Genomic DNA, 18201 nt, shown 5'->3' on the forward strand with positions numbered 1-18201 from the left:
TGAATGGGAGGAAATGCAGTAAAGAATTAGAAGAAATTCTCCTTGGATGGTAAAATTTCAGATCATGACTTCCCATATATGTTTCTTTATTTTCCAATCTGGAGAAATTGGGGGGAGGAGAATCTCCCTTTAACTCAGGGAATATGGATGGAGTGATCATTTGGGGGTACCAAATTATATAGGTTTCTGACAAAGGAAAGACAATATTCTGATACGAATGGGGACCTTGCAGTCATCCAGGCCACTAAGATAAAAAATCTTTCTGAAATTGAAACTGATTCCTGAGAACCCATAGAAGTTACACGTTTGGGTTTTAAGGGAGTGTGATAGCCAACGGAGATTATACCTCAGTGTCCTTGTATGTGTTTATGAAATTTTTGAGGGAGCAAACTTTATAATTTTCAGGTAGAGGGATTCTTGACCACCAAAGTTAAATGTTAGCATAGATCTGGAGAGATGGCTCAATGGTTAAGAACTCTTGTTTCCCTTGCTGAGAACCTGAGATCAATTCCTAGCACTCACAACTGTCTGTCGCTCCCAGGCACTCAGGTAGTTCCCATTCATAAACAAAGTCAGCTAATTTAAAGACATAGCTTTAAAATTAACAAAGCTCAGTGGAATGAACTGATGGATCAGTTTAGTCTAGCTGTATTTAATAGAGTCAAATCCGAATGCACAGTCTTTGTTGTTTTTTTATTTTATTTTTTGCTCATATCCCATTGAGTAGTCATTTAACATTCTGTGCGGGATCGTGCTGACAACTCTTACCTGTATAAATATTTTACACCAAGCTGAAATTACCTTGACATTTGACACATGGGCCTATTCACAGGCCTAAATAAAATGAGAAAAGTGATCATTAATCTTATGTATTTTTAAAATAGTGATTACTGACTTTGTACAGGTTCCTAAGAGCCTATAAATGTGAATCTGTTTACATTTTAGCAAAGCTCTGTTGTATAAAATGGTAATGTCACTCCCATTTCACAGATAGTAAAATTAAGGGCCAGGTAGGGGGAAAGATGACTGCTATGTAGAACAGTTTGAGTCAGTCTCCCGAGTCCCATTCATTCCCATGTATACTTGGCAAACTCTCCTCTTTTATTCTTGCCTTCAATTCTTCTAGATACACTTGAACTTTCTTCCCAAATCACAGCATCTCCTCTGAAAGCTGAATGAGGAATACATTATAACACTGCCATTTTTCAACTTCATATGCCAATTCATTCAAAATAAAGACCTACTAAAAGTCAAAATTAATTACACCAAACTAACTAAAATTAAGTCCATTAAAAAAAAAAACCCTTCCCACAGTCTACACACACTTTCTTTCAGAGTTTCCCTTTTATTCAGGGACTGAACTCTCTTAATGATTAAAAACCAAGAGCTACTTTTTCCTACAAAACAGAGAGAGAGAGAGAGAGAGAGAGAGAGAGAGAGAGAGAGAGAGAGAGAGATTCGGTACTGCGTTTTCTGAATGATTTTGCCACAATCAGCAAGTCATAGTAGAAATTAAGGTGGCTCTGCCAAACACTGATATTCCTAGATAAAAACTAGAAAACGGGATCACTTGTCCAGTTACTTTGAAAAGCCACCAAGCCTTTTTGCTTACTTTTAATTGTTTTAGTGGGTCATTTTCATTATCTGAATCTCTCAGGAGGACCTAGCTGGATTTCATCAAAGCCATGTACCACGAAGTGATGTCATTGAGAAAGGCCTTAAATAGAGCTCAGTTGGTGTCAACTGTAAGGTTTCAAGGTGCCTAGAGATGGCTCTAGGAGCATCCTGTGCCCAAACAAGGCCAAAATGTGATTGTGTGGGCTTCCCTCTGAGTTTCACTATGAAGTAAAGTTCACTGAGCCCAGATGAACATAAAAATCCAAGGCAACAAACCCTTCATGAACCTGATTGAGCTCACTGTACTCTTTTATTTTCTTCCTGATTGGCCACTTGATCAGTTACAAAGGGTGAAACAAGCCAGGAACCCCCATTCTCACTCATATCTAACTCCCACAAAGGAGGTCGCATCATGATGGAAAACTGTGGTGTCTCACTTAGGGCTTTAGTTGAAGAAAGGTGATCATCAGCCATATGATGAAGGTCCAGGTTATACGAGGCACTTTACCAGTCCTTCCAGGATCGTGAGAACCTAAAGATAACTGCTAGATGAAGCCTGTGAAACCACGAGAAATAAGAAGAGAAGGTGTCTCCATCATTGGAGAACCCAGAGAGGCTTCAGGATTGTGAGTACACTAGACTATGAATCAAAGAAGTGTACAAAATGTATTTCATCTTTCTTTTTGTAGGCCCACAACAGAAACCTACTTTCCATTGATTTTGATCATATGACCCGCACGGGGAAGATCTATGATGACCACCGAAAATTCACACTTCGAATTCTTTATGACCAGACTGGGCGACCTATTCTGTGGTCTCCTGTAAGCAGATATAATGAAGTGAACATCACATATTCACCTTCAGGATTAGTGACATTTATTCAAAGAGGGACCTGGAATGAAAAGATGGAATATGACCAGAGTGGAAAAATAATCTCAAGAACTTGGGCTGACGGGAAAATTTGGAGCTATACCTACTTAGAAAAGGTAAGTATGTGGAAGAGGAAATGAATAAGAATATTGAAAAATGTCTGCATTTTCAGTGTATAAATAACAAAAATCCATTGTGAACCTGTAAGGCTGGGCTGTTTTTCATCTGAAAACACCCACATCCCTACCCTCTGCCAAGTAGTTTTTCAAACTGAAGTCAGGATAATGGCTTAGCTTTCTACTCATTTGAGCTTATTTGTTCATCCCCTTGAAAAGGTGTCTACATTATTATGAAAGCTCATACTGAGAGAAAATAGCCAGTGAATTCCAACAGTCTGTGTTAATGTACCTCAGCTTTGATAAAAGGTGTCTTTCTCAACAAATAAAGATTTTTAAAGCATAGCCAGTGAAATTTTTGTTGTACATATTTGTGGACTAATTCTCAAAAGTAATTAGTCTTAAGGAAGAGTGGCAGGGAGTACTGATTGGTTCTACTCTTGTATGTACTAAGTCTCCACCAGCATGCTTGTGACCTCTGTCTGGAACAAAAGGATTATAATCCCACCACAAGAACCATTGGTGACCCATTAGCCCCTACACAGAAGAAAGGTTTTCACTCAGGTCATTACCAGTAGACAATAAGAACAATTAATCTGCCATTGCCAAGTCTGCTTTCCTCCTAAGACAGGGAAATGTTTTCTTCCAAATTCAGTCATTTCAACTGAATTTGTCATTCCTGAATTCACTCACAGGGAAAGTAGAGGATACTTTCTCTCTCCGGAAAAATTCCAAGGTAATCAGTGCAAGGCTACCCACAGTATCTCTTAGAAGGATCACCAGAGTTTATGGCACACATGTCAAAAAGGGGGACAACTTGTACACTTCTGACACAACCCTCAAAGTTTGGTTTTCAAAAAGCAGTGTTTCGGAGGCTCCATGCTATCAAACAGCCACTTTACTACTTCCCAGAGTTGGGTGCTGTATCGGGACTATTATGTGATAAAACAAAGTTTGCTAAGAAGCAAAAGAGGCCTAGTCCTCTGCAATAGCCTCCCTGGGTCCTTTCCTTCTGGGAAAGCTTTCAGAATATGCAAGCTGTATTCTACACAGGGGAACTCTGCATCTCACAGAGCAAATCTTTCCTCTGTTGGATTTCAACAAAGGATGACTGGGAAAGTCCTGTAGCTTAAGGGTTACAGAGTATCTAATGCATCCAAATATTTGGTATCATCTACACTTAGTCAAAATGTTTTGTACTTACTGATATCTTTGCTATATATGTAGATTAAATATATATGTAGATTTCAAAAATGATGCCACTGACTTAACAGTTTTCCTTCCACAGCTCCTCCATGTAAGTTGAGACATGGCCAACAATCCTTAGGGGTACATGGGGGGTTATAGCCTCCAGATCACCAGAGTGTGACCATCTGAGGGAATTGCCTGCAGACAGTAATATCTAGGCCTCCCAGGACTCTATCTTTTATGCTGCCTATATAATATCAAAATAATCTATTGGAAAATTAAAATTCGGCCTGACATGCAGTTTTCTCTGACACCAGTGAGGAGGTATGGTCTCTCTTCTCCAAAATAACTGTTTATTTCATCACATTTACTTCAGGAATCCCATAAAACAAACTTCGTATCCATTCTTTTCTATAAAATAAAATATTCAGTGGGCACCAGATCCTTAAAGCAAAACAATATATGGTAGTACATATCTGTATTCCTAGTTCTAACAAGGTAGAGGCAAGAGAACCACAAATTCAAGACTACTGTGACCCTTTCTCAAAAAAAAAAAGGGAACAAAAAACCAAAAAAGGAACAAAAATGCTCACAAGATCTAAGACCTTGCTGACCTAGAATAATATGGCAAGAGAAATTTCAACAACTTCCAATTGTTTACCAACAAGTGAAACAAGCCAAATCATTTGGCCTTTTAAATAGTGTGCCTTTATTTCATGTGTAATTTATTCTTTAAACAGAATAGCCACTTGTTTAAGCAACCTTATTGTGCAAAAGTCCAAAGCCACGAAATACAGAAAAGTCCTTATCAAATGGATGCATTCATAAGATTGCTAATCATGTCATCCATATTCTTTCCATAATTTCCTAACTCATTCTAAAATTCATTTTAGGAACATTATTATCACCAGTGATAAATAACTAATTCACTGAACAAATGCCCGGCTTAAATGAAATAACCTAGTATAAAGCACAAAAATAGCTAATTAAAAAATAGCTCGAACTTTCTTCGACTAGATGGTAAATTAAAATAGGAACAAACAAAAAGAAAAGAGAAAAGAATAAACTAAAAACATCTTTGAAATTTGGATTCAAAGAAAACTAGGGAAGGAAGGTTGGAGTTTTATGTCCTTTCTCAGGGCCTTGCTATTCTGGGACTCCTTTTGTTCCTTCTAATCCTGTCTTTTAACATGGATGTTGCTACCACATTCTCTCAGTGGAATAAGAGAAAGGCAGGGATGAACATATAGGAAGAATGCTCAAACTTTCAAATATATTTTTCTTTACCCCGAAACACTCTGCCATCACATCTGCAAAGTTTCTTGCCACATTGACACCATGGTATGTTAAATCAGCATCATCACACTGGTTTTTTAACCTAAGCATGCAACAATTTTGTAAAAAAAAATGTACTTCGACTTTCTCTAGAGTGGATGAAAGTTACATATACCGTTGCTTTGTGAACAATGCTTTGTACTCATTAGGAGAGAAATAATTATTTGGCTAATGGCTGTGGTTTCTCAAATAGTCTCCTCTCTATTAAGAAAATCAATTATTATTTCTTAGTTTTTCTCTATGTACTCATTAGTTTTCAGCTTAGATTTATGACACTTCTCCAAGTTAATTATATTTTAGAGAACAGTGCAGCTAAATTTGTATTATATCTAATGTAAATCTTTCAGTTACCTAAAATCACTCTTACAAGCTCCATTTTTAAATGAACTTAACTATATTTTATAATCATTTAATAAGAAGGTTTAGTTTTACACATTTACACAAAATTGCCTATCTGTGGTTGCTTCCAAAGGCTTACTGCAGAGACTGAAAAACAATCTTTGGCTGGAGTTCCCAGGTAGCCCCACACTGCCATCTGGTGGTCATTTGGATGTTATGCCTTTTCAAATTTTTACTTTCATTTCTAGCCTTGCTCAAATAAGTATACAGCCATGATTGATCTCTTTTATTTTCCTTCACAGAGATTTCTTTTACAGTATAATAATCTATTAAAAACACAAGCCTCCCACTCTATTATTCAAACTAATAAGGAATAGCTTTTTATCCTGCAGTAGCACAGTGGACACTGGATAGACTCATAAGCATTGTTTTGGAACAAACTGGTAATAATACCAATCCAAAGTGAAAAAGCAGCCAAGTAGGGCTAAGTGGTATTGTGACACCAAAACAATTGCATTCTGGAGGTTTCTAATCATATCTTCAATGTCTTTGCATTAGCAGAAAGGTTCAAAGCAGACTTTGGGGCGGGGAGGTTGAAGGCAACTCAGAGTCGGCACCACAGAGAAACAAGCTTCAGGCACTAGCTTGCTACAGGCTATAGGAAGCCAACAGAGCAAAGAATACAATAACAATGCAGTATAAATTTTTGGCAAAGCTAGTACAGTGACTGGAATAGGCAGGATGGTGCTGGATAGTGTGTGGCAGCCATATGGTGATTGTCCCTGGCCCACACCACAAGTGACAGATGTCATTTGTTCTTGGCAAACTGACAGGAGAGAGTGGAAAAGAGAGAAAAATCAGACTTTCAGAGTGGCAATAATACAAAGGTATTTTCACCAATTACTGCCTCTACCCACCCACCTCAATGTTCTACCACCTGCTGTTCCATTCATAGTAACAATTACTTCTGGTTCTACGGAGTTTTACATGGATGGAGAAGAGAGGGCCTCTCTTCTTGCCCCCAGGCCTGTACAGAATTGTGCCTTTTATTTCAGAGGGCTTGTAGGTCACAATGATAGAACTACAAGATGTGGCAAGCTGCAGGTATTCCGTGGATAGCAAGCTTTCAGGATTTGGATATCTGCCTCTGAATATCAAGCATAATGTTGGTGAAAAAGAAATAATGACTAAATGAGCAAATAACCACTGATTTCGCGCTATTGGCATGCAACTGAAAAATCAATAATTCCCAGAAGTATAGGAGGCATGTGCTGTTGCATAACAGGCATATAATATTACATCGTAATTCTGTCATTTTTAAAAAGTCATGTTGCATATGTTTAAGTAATTAACATTCACAATTATTTGTGTGTTTTTCATGTAGAAAATGAAAAGATGCCTATCATTTTCACAGCATAAAGTTCAGAAGTTGAGCTTAACATTTTTGTTTGGTGATTGTCAAAAGGTTTACACTCTCTTAAAGAGTTATTAGTTATTAGTTATTTAGAGTGTCCAGGTGAGGGTGGTTTTTTTTTTTTAATTAAAAACAAAAGTTAAAGCACTGAGGAAGTTGCACAGTGTATAATAGTGCTTGCTACACAAGCATGAGGACTTGAGTTCAAATCTCCAGTGCCCCCATTTAAAAAGCCGGCATAGCTTCATATTTGCCTATACTTCCAATACTACAGGGAACAGAGACAGACACGGCCGGGGGCCTTGCTGACCACCAGAATAGCTCTAGATTCATTGTCTGCCCCCCCTAATGCTGCAACCCTTACCAGAAGTACTTCTGAACTATCTCCCTGACTTACCTGGCCAAGCCTAGTCATTATTTAGGTCTCAATTTGATTGTTCCTTCCCCAGGAAGTTTTTCTCTGTCCTCGTAAGCCTGGGATAACCATTTTCCTCTACTTTCCTGAAGTCATTTATAAATCCCCTGTCTTAACTCATTTCACACTGTATTATAACTACTTGGTTATTTGTCTTTCTCTTCCACGAAACTGCAAATTCCATGAAGGTAAATACTATTATTCTTTACTACTATGTCCACCAGGATCTGCCACCGTCCCTGGCACATAGTAATTGCTAGTAAATTTGTGTTAAGTGGATGAATGGGTATTTCTTTTCATCTCGTCAAGATTAGTGGTACAAATTACAGTATTTTGTTTTTGTCTCGTTTCAGTCTGTGATGCTTCTCTTACACAGCCAGCGGCGCTACATCTTTGAGTACGACCAATCAGATTGTCTGCTGTCAGTCACCATGCCTAGCATGGTGCGCCACAGCTTACAAACCATGCTTTCAGTGGGCTACTACCGTAATATCTACACTCCACCAGACAGTAGCACTTCTTTTATCCAAGACTACAGTCGAGACGGCCGACTGCTACAGACCCTGCATCTAGGGACTGGGCGCAGAGTTTTGTACAAGTACACAAAGCAAGCAAGACTGTCTGAGATTCTCTATGACACCACTCAGGTCACATTAACATATGAAGAGTCTTCAGGAGTGATTAAGACAATACACCTGATGCATGATGGATTCATCTGCACAATCAGATATAGGCAAACAGGTTTGTTATGAAAGGGGGTGGCATTATACGTCAACATTCATATTCTTTTATATGGTCACTTTCATTTAAAAAAAGTGCGAACCTCTTATGCTAACTCTTGTTTGACTGAACAAATTTCCATTTTACTTCTCATACTATTTTCTACTCCAAATTTAAAGCATGTTATAAAATGTATATGTAAAATATAAAAAATATATTTAACAAAAATTTTTAAATATTTAAAAATAAATAAAATGAAACATGTTATAGTCTACTGAAAGCTGATTCCTTAGTAGCATACAATATATTTCTGTCTCTCTCAGCTTTCAAAACAATTGCAACTTCAGTACTTATCTTAACCCAATACTTGTTCATATCCACCTCTGTGTCTTCCCAAAGATCTGGATATTAGACATAAAGCTCAGAAATCAGCTGAAGCCCTGGGTAACTTCTGTAAGCCTTAGTTGATGACAAAAGTCAGAACTCTGGGATTTATTTCAGCCTTTGGAGTCATAACATGCCCAAAGCCAGTTACTTGAATGTTGGACATCATGAAAATCTGACCACCAGACTTTGTAGCAAAGGTTAAATAAAATGAACACATTTTGCCAGTGATCTTATCAAGCAAGCATGTACATAATATCAGTGTCTTCTCTCCAGGCTACAGGATGGCTTATCACTTTGTTAGTCTCTAGAATTAATTTTATCTTTAACTATGCTATGAAATATTTTCCATGTCTAGTGACTAATACTATAAACACACGCAGAGAGACACGCACACGTATACATGCACACACACAAGCATACACTGATATGCCCAGGCATCAAACATCAAAGACCAATCTATAATAGGACATGATTTTGAATATAAAGGTGTCAATACTTAATCAAAAATCTGTAGTTGTTCCTGATTTATCAGATGGCTCTTTTCTCATTTTTATTTTGGTTCCTACAGGACCTCTTATTGGACGACAGATTTTCCGATTCAGTGAAGAAGGTCTTGTGAATGCACGGTTTGACTACAGTTACAACAACTTTCGTGTCACCAGCATGCAAGCTGTGATCAATGAGACCCCTTTGCCCATAGATCTGTACCGATATGTTGATGTTTCTGGTAGAACAGAACAGTTTGGGAAATTCAGTGTAATTAATTATGATTTAAATCAGGTTATAACCACGACAGTGATGAAGCACACCAAGATCTTCAGTGCCAATGGACAAGTCATTGAAGTCCAATATGAGATCCTAAAGGCAATTGCCTACTGGATGACTATTCAATATGATAATATGGGCCGGATGGTCATATGTGACATAAGGGTAGGAGTAGATGCCAATATCACCAGGTACTTCTATGAATATGATGCTGATGGGCAACTTCAAACTGTTTCTGTTAATGACAAAACCCAGTGGCGTTATAGTTATGATCTGAATGGAAACATCAACCTTTTGAGCCATGGGAACAGTGCTCGTCTTACTCCTCTCCGATATGACCTCCGAGACCGCATCACTAGGCTAGGAGAAATTCAATATAAAATGGATGAAGATGGTTTTCTGAGACAGAGGGGAAACGATATATTTGAGTATAATTCTAATGGTCTGCTACAGAAAGCCTACAATAAAGTTTCTGGCTGGACTGTACAGTATTACTATGATGGGCTTGGGCGACGTGTTGCCAGTAAGTCCAGCCTAGGGCAGCATCTCCAATTCTTTTATGCAGACCTTGCCAACCCCATAAGAGTTACTCATCTGTACAACCACACAAGCTCAGAGATTACATCTCTTTATTATGATCTGCAAGGTCACCTTATTGCCATGGAGTTAAGCAGTGGTGAAGAATATTATGTAGCCTGTGATAATACGGGCACTCCACTAGCTGTGTTCAGCAGTCGGGGTCAGGTCATAAAAGAGATTTTATATACACCTTATGGTGACATCTACCATGATACTTACCCTGACTTTCAAGTCATCATTGGTTTTCATGGAGGACTCTATGACTTTCTTACTAAATTAGTGCATCTAGGGCAAAGGGATTATGATGTTGTTGCTGGCAGATGGACAACGCCTAATCATCACATATGGAAACAGTTGAACCTTCTTCCCAAACCGTTCAACCTGTACTCCTTTGAGAATAACTACCCAGTCGGCAAAATTCAAGATGTTGCAAAGTATACCACAGGTATTTAAATGAAGTACAATGAAACTGAACTTGACCTAACTTCCTGCTGGCCATCTTATTGTATAATCTCAATACCTTTGTAAAGATGTTCCCTCTTCATGCCTCATTTTCTAGAGTAAGAAAAGGATGTACCTTTTCATCAGATTTAGTGCTTTTGCATTCTAGTTCATTGTTCTTTCCCTTTAAGCTCTTTCTATGCTTTATCCGTAAAAGCTTGCCAAAGTACTCTCATAAAACAATCAGTATCATGTTGCATGAAATAAATCCAGTGGCACAATCCATGTGGCCTTAAAACCAGTACCATATTATGAGTGAACTGAACCCAGTCCTAGGATTGTCCACAGGTCAATAGATTTCCCTACATGGGAAAGGATGTTGTTTTAGAATGGATCATATAAGGGGAAGGGGTTGTTCTACTTCCCATTGTCTAAACACTGACAGAAGAAGCATATATTTCACGTTTTAAAATGCTTTTTGAATTTTTTTCTTTTACATTTTGTGTCTCACAGACATTGGCAGTTGGTTGGAGCTATTTGGTTTCCAGTTACATAACGTACTACCTGGATTTCCCAAACCAGAACTAGAACACCTGGAGTTAACTTATGAGCTTCTTCAGCTTCAGACAAAAACCCAAGAGTGGGATCCTGGAAAGGTTAGTACAAATGTTAGTTAAAGAAAAACCAAAAAATAGAAGAAAATCTAATGCAAAAAATGATATTCCATACCTTTGATTTTGTCTTTGAGGGGCCTTTTGAATGATTTATGAGGAGCCTTCCATGAGGAAAGAATCAGGAAAGTGGGGCATTGAAAAAAAACTAGTAGATTACTTGATGACTGCAAAGAATTGAACATCTTAAATTCTGAAATCAGCTAGCAACAGCAATAATGGATTCTATATAGAGAAAACTGTGTACTAAGATATGAAAGTGCTGGATTTTAAACTGCCAAATAATTTCAAGGGTAGTGCCTTAAGAACATGAAAATAACATAATAAAACGGCTTTGATAGGGAAAACATATATAGGTATAATGAACAAAGATATTACATTTTATAGAGATAAAGCCTTGAAAAACTATGAGCACTGAAATGAGCAAGAGTTTGCAGATGATTTCATGAGAACTATAAGATACAAATAGAAAGGTAAAGGAAGAAAGAAAATAAAACTGAAATTTGGATAGGAAAAATTATAAGGGAAAGGAAATTCTAAGTAGATACATATTGTAAAGTATGTCTTTTATAAACAGATATAATATGTCCATGGTTTTTATAACTAAAAGCCATTTTTAAAATACTAAAACTATCAGATACTAGGAGGGTTATTAGTCTTTTCTCTTTATTTCTTAGCAAGTTTGAAAGTTGTCCAAGTAAGAAAAACTATTTGAGTACATATAAAAAGAACATCATGTCTTTAAATTTTCCATAGTTTTTTCCATTATTTATAAGACTGTAATGACTGAAAGTAGGAACTATGCTTTATGCATATATTTTCTATCTCAAAAGTGTGTAAATGTATAAGTCTATGTGCAGTAATAACCTCTAGTTAGTGTCATTTACATTGCTGAATATAAGCTCTGTGTTTTGAGGGAGCCGGCCTATTGAAAGTTCTTTTATGCCCCCCCTTCCAAAGCTCCAGAACATCACAGAAGAAGGGGCACAAAGATCATAAGAAGCAGAAGTTAGAGGGACTGCTGCAAAAACATGTAACTTCATGAAAGGCAGCTACACTCACAAACTCTCAGCAACTCTGGTTGTCTACACCAGACCTATGCAAGATCAATCTAGTCAATGCTCCAGCACTGAGGTGGGGCTCATAAGGCCCCAATCCTACTTGAAAAGCTATAGGCACTCAATGACCACCAGGGTAAAGAAAGTCAGTTTGTCTCACCTTGTGGTGAGTTGCCCATGCTAGAGTATACAGCCCTATACGTTCATGCATGTGGGCAATACCAATTAGACTAATTAGACTCAGTACAATATCCAAATATAAGAAGATATAAGTTGGGAGTGTGATATAGAGTGAAGGAAGTGGAAGAAGTTGGAAATGAGTAAGAAGTGAATTTGGTCAAAATAAAATACACTCATTTTGCACGGGAAATTTTTATGCAGAAACTCTGCCATAAGTAAGAGCTGAAAATTAAAGAGAGAGAGAGAGAGAGAGAGAGAGAGAGAGAGAGAGAGAGAGAGAGAGAGAGAGAGAGAGAGATTTATGTAGCTCTGAAATTGTGGACACACACAGTTTTATGTAGCTCTGAAATTGCGGAATACCATGTTCAGACATATTTTCTTACACTCTGCTAAAACAAGATGTAAAACAACTGAGAAGTTGGAACCTGTTAGCCTTCTGTTTTCCCAATCTTTAATGTAGATATTCTAGGGTTTTTAAATAACGACTAAGTGACAACTTAGTGCAAGGAATCACCCTTGCCAGCCTTTCCTTTCCAATAATCACCAGGCATACAGTTGATATCTAACCCTGTGCTGCATTTGCCTTGTACCTTCTTTCCTAGATGATCCTGGGCATTCAGTGTGAGCTCCAGAAACAGCTCAGAAATTTCATTTCCTTGGATCAGCTTCCTATGACTCCTCAGTACAATGAGGGGCGGTGCCTTGAAGGAGGGAAACAGCCAAGGTTTGCTGCTGTCCCTTCTGTCTTTGGCAAAGGTATAAAATTTGCCATCAAAGAGGGCATAGTGACAGCTGATATTATAGGAGTAGCCAATGAAGATAGCAGGCGTCTTGCTGCCATTCTCAACAATGCTCATTACCTGGAAAACCTGCATTTTACCATAGAAGGGAGGGACACTCACTACTTCATTAAGCTCGGGTCTCTGGAGGAAGACCTGGTGCTCATCGGTAACACTGGGGGGAGGCGGATTCTGGAGAATGGTGTTAATGTCACTGTGTCCCAGATGACTTCAGTGTTGAATGGGAGGACTAGACGGTTTGCAGATATTCAACTGCAGCACGGAGCTCTGTGCTTCAATATCCGGTATGGAACGACTGTCGAAGAAGAAAAGAACCACGTGTTGGAGATGGCCAGACAGCGTGCGGTGACCCAGGCCTGGACTCAGGAACAGAGGAGGCTACAGGAAGGGGAAGAAGGGATTCGGGCATGGACGGATGGGGAAAAGCAGCAGCTTTTGAGCACCGGGAGGGTGCAAGGGTATGATGGGTATTTTGTCTTGTCTGTTGAGCAGTATTTAGAACTGTCAGACAGTGCCAACAATATTCACTTTATGAGACAGAGTGAAATAGGCAGGAGGTAACAAAAGAAATCTCTGCCTTTGCGTCACCAAAGACTGCCTGTTTTTAAAACAAAACAAAAAAATGGTTTATTGTATTGGTTTTCTAGATCAGAACTCTGTATATGTAAATATGGAGGAAAAACATATCCAACTGCCTTTCAATGTGACAGAAGATGGTATTTTAATATTGTTTGTTTAAACTCTTTAAAAAATGACAGAGCTTTTTAGTTCTTGTGTGGCAGTATTCAAAAGAACACAAGCTGAAGTCAAACAGCTAACACAAATGTTTTCAAAAAGCACCACTTTCAAATTTATTGAGCCATGCGTATGTTCAACTACATAAAAAGAACCCAAGGCTCTCAATTTCTATTGTGACACCAAGTTTCACATCTAACTGTTGGCAGAACTCACAGGCTACTTGAAAATGTGGTGCAACAGTATCTGAACCTTGCATCTCAAAAGACTGCCAGCCCCTTCACATTGCCCAGATCTGTTATAGGAAACTTAAAAGGAACTCTAAAATGTCTTCAAACACCATCTCCTGGAGTCAGAAACTGTTTTCCCTCCTTCCCTGATTTTTCCTCCTTGCTTGTTCAAAAGTAAATGCCATGTTGTTGTGCTGTGTTTTGGCGTGTGGTGGCTAGCTTTGGTCTACCATACCTTACTGTGGGTGCAGTAAGCAGGCTCAAGAGCCGCTGTTTTGTTTGTGTGTACGTGATACCAAAGCAGCTGGTCGATGTGACCTCTCTCATATAACCCGTTTTGACTCAATTTTTTATCCACTTGCCCAGCTGTATTGGCATCATGTAAACATAGCTTTTATTAACCTGGGTAGGACTTTCTCGTTTATATATAAGGTGTGCTTTGGTCATAGTTCCACATTAGTAATTCAATATTTATACACTAATCCAATGGTTTGTGCACATGAAAGATAATATACTAAAAAGTGTGATCCTGGTACAATAGAAGAGGCTTTAGCAGGTATACGTGCCTGCGTTGTTGATAAACCTATTAAGTACTGCTGCAGAAATTCCTAAGAGCCAAAACCTAGAAACAGTAGACCATATATTAAATTGAAAAAGAGATGAAAGCCAGCATAATAATAGTTGCTGCCTCATCATTTCATCCCACTTAGATTCATCTTCCAAATGTACAATTTTGTGTTGAATCTCTCCCAGCCATATGCAGAAAGTTGAATTAAGTCCTTCCCAACTTAAAACATTTCAACTAATTACAGAACAGGTTTTTTTAACCAGTGTGATTTGTGTGGTTACTTTCATTCTCTGTCTTTAATCCATTTATTTTTATTTAATCATTTTTCCACCTAGGAAAATATCTATTTTCAGGAGAGGTTGTTTGTTTCATAATCACTCAAAATGTAGAGCAAGGTCAGGGTTAATGCTAATATCTGCTGCAGCTCTCAATCTCTTATGAATCCTGCTGAGAGATTTGTGCCCATTGACAAAGAAGCGGTTTATAAAATGCTGTGTAATTGCAAGTTGCCGCAAATGAAAATTCATGATAGCACAATGTGCCCAGAAGAAACTTCCTATGAGCCAGCTTCTACCCTCACATCACCCAGTGAATATTTGCTCTGTCTGGAGGAGAATTTATGGTGGACTGTTCATTGAGATTCTTTCTAGCTACTACCTAAATACAATATGGAGTCATTACCTTGCTTTGTGATGACAGATTCATTGGAAATATGCAAAGTCAGAATCTAGGCTCATGTTAAGTTTTTTTTTTTTAAGAATCTGACTCTCATTATACAAAGAAGAATGAGGGAGACGGAAATGACCCCAGCAAATAGTAGGGAAGGGGGGTATTAAAATATTTCATTGTTAAAATTTTCAAGTTTAGATCATCACACACAAGAGGGAGGAAGAGAGAAAGAATTCATGATGAGCTCATCATTTACCTTTGTAATTGGAAGCACACCAGCTCAAGATATTGCTAATCCAGACTAAAATCCCAGTATAGGGTCTTTCCTGAATCAGGCTTGTGTCATCAGTACAGTATTACTCACAGTGGAATACTGAAAAGTTTCACAAACTTGTTGAAAATTTGAATACCTCCACACCAACCTAAAAATAGACCTTAAGTTCCTAGAACCTCTGACGTTCTTTTAAGTCAATGGGAAAATAATTTGTTAACTGTATATAAAAGTGCATTCTTAAATGTGGTGTATTTTTATCACTAACCCAATGTGTCAATATTGGAGTCTATTTTGCTTCTATCGTAAGTGATTGCACTCTTTTGCAACTCACTAGTGATGTATCATTTTCAAACTGTTTTAAACATCCATAGAAACAAATATTTGGAGCTATTCCTTCATAGTAACTACCTTGAACTGTGCAATTCTAGTTTGTAGTATGTATTTAGTTAGTTTGTGCCTTTGGTTACCTAAAGTTATATTTGTATTATATTCAGGAAATGCACTTTTTATCACTTACAGCTGTGGTTTTAATACTGCCTTGAACTATTATTGTTCTCTTTACAACTCCTAAAGTTTTGAGGAGGAAAAGAAAAACCAAAAGGGTTTTAGCACTAACAAGGTGCAAATCTAAATGAAACATTTTGGCCTTTCGTAATAAGAACATGGGAATCTTAAGTATATTGCTTCCTGTTAGCAGGGTAGAAAGGATGCTTTCACTGAATTTTAGTTCTGAAGTTTCAATGAAAAAACAATTCATTTGTGTTTCCTGATGACAGTGCAGCTTTGAAAAGAAAATGCACGAAAGTTCTCCCATGCAAAAGACAGGTGGCTCACACAACACAGCTACATACCACTCAAGTAGTCTAAAGTGAAAAATCAGTATGTGGATGCTCCTGTGAGGAACATTCTGGGAGTGATGCAGGAAATACTCTGTAATGACTTCTTTTCCTTAGGCCCATTTCATTTGTGCTTTTTTAGTTTTAATGTGTTTACTGTCGCTCTACAGTCTAGAGATCCAAATGAGATGAAAAGTTCAAAGCTTAAGGGATACTTAAATACATCTATTTTTAGTTGTCATTCTAATCATTATTAATTGGAAGCATGGTTCTGGAAGGAAAGAGAAATAAAGCTCAATCCATTCAAAACACTTGCCATAGAAATAAGTATATGTTTTATTTTTAACCCAACAAAATAATGTATAAAATAACTGTGTCATTTATTGTCAGTTCATCTAGAAGATCTATAATATATAGACTGCATATATATAATATATATAACATAGCCAAATATATGAAAACTTGACAATGTATAATTTGGAATTCATATACTACCTACATAGAGAGGTATAAAATTCCTTTAAAACTTTCATTAGATTTTTGGTTTTCATTATTGTTAACAGGCATCCCATAACTTATTTTTGCATTTTGTTTTTATCTTTCTTTCCAACTAGACCTATTCCCATAGCAACTTTACCTGAGAGTCCAGGCAAAGTTTTTGCATTTCTGCAGATTTGTTTTCATTAAGGGCAATTTAGTTCAATTGCAATGAAAGCAGAAGTATAATCATCAAGTATTTAAAGAAAAATTGGAGAGAATGGAGTATATCATAGCCTGTAGGGAAACATGGCTACAGCTAGGATGCGCCATTCTTGTTTTCTTGGAGGAACTCACATATACATAGCGACCTGCCGGTACTTCCAATCTCAGACTGCTCTTCCACAGCCTTCTGTAAGGTTCTTTATTCTGCAAAGAAAACAAAAACCAAAAAAAGAGCAAAAGAACAAAAAAACAGACAAAGAAAAAAACAAAAAAGAAAAGCAAAACCAAAAAAAAAAAAAAAGTAAAACAGGACTAATTTCAACCACAAAACAGTGACTTACTTCAGTGTGTCCTTCATGTGAAAGCTTTTAAGGACCAAATATACTACTGTGTGTAAGAAGAAATTGCTTCCCAAACAGTAATTGAACATACTTAGAGTTACACTTGCTGTGGATTTTGTCTTGGCAGTTGTCATCTTACATTATTTGTCAAAGGAAATGTGTTTGGCAGTTAAAAATCTTTCCTTAGATTTAGTGGTGGACTTTAACCTCTTAAATAAATGTTAGTATATCAGATTGTGTCCTTGAACAATATTTTACGTGTATGAATCATGACAGTGTCTAAATCTTTACTGTTCTTCTGGCAAAAGCATCAGTAAGAGAAAAGGTGAAAAGAAGTACAGCGTTTATGTTAGAAAAGTACTCTTTTTAGCTGCTTACTTTCTCATGAAAAGTAAAGATGTTTACAGTGTATGCCAAGATTTTCAGTTTCTATGTAACAACAGTTAGAGGTTCTAATCATACTGAAAATTGTGTTATAATGGCCTGAGCCATGTTGCTAGGAAACAATAGGTTCCAATTTTGTATTCCTGCTCTCCTGTGCTAAAAAGTGACTGGATACTGTACAGGTTCGTGTTCTCTGGCTGCAGTTCAATGGTCCTTTGCATTTTGCTCTGGCTTTCAGGCCAGAAGCATGCATTTTTCTACAAGAGCATCACAACAACATGCTGTAAATATTTAAAGTTAAACATTATGTGTCAATATTTGAAAGAAAAGTACTTTGAATATTTCATTTTTAAAAAATAAAATTGCAATGAACGTTGTGTCCCATTTTATTCAAGCGCCAACCTGCGTCCCCAAGTCCGTCTGGTCAACTGAGATAGGAAAAGTGGCTCCTTGGCAGGGAACAATAAAGGCCACATTATTTTGAAAATGTAGATGCAGCAATCAGAAAGGCACTAATCCCAGGCAGACATCTCCTCATTTTTATTTTTCATACAAATAGGATTGGTG

At 37.5% G+C, this 18201-nt stretch overlaps 1 protein-coding gene across 4 annotated transcripts in view; it reads left to right on the plus strand.

The window, feature by feature from the left end:
* Positions 1 to 18000, plus strand: part of TENM1 (teneurin transmembrane protein 1) — an 839058-nt gene extending 821058 nt beyond the window's left edge. For all 4 annotated transcript variants that reach the window (XM_084789577.1, XM_084789578.1, XM_084789576.1 and 1 more), the window contains 5 exons: positions 2307 to 2603; positions 7648 to 8035; positions 8970 to 10190; positions 10700 to 10842; positions 12698 to 18000. In XM_084789577.1, coding sequence (XP_084645703.1) covers positions 2307 to 2603; positions 7648 to 8035; positions 8970 to 10190; positions 10700 to 10842; positions 12698 to 13456 — 2808 coding nt within the window. In that variant the 3' untranslated portion in view covers positions 13457 to 18000. The remainder of the gene's footprint in view (positions 1 to 2306; positions 2604 to 7647; positions 8036 to 8969; positions 10191 to 10699; positions 10843 to 12697) is intronic.
* Positions 18001 to 18201: the final 201 nt, after the last annotated feature.

This window comes from Acomys minous, assembly GCF_964271855.1.
Source record: "Acomys minous genome assembly, chromosome: 7".
Taxonomy (NCBI): Eukaryota; Metazoa; Chordata; class Mammalia; order Rodentia; family Muridae; genus Acomys; species Acomys minous.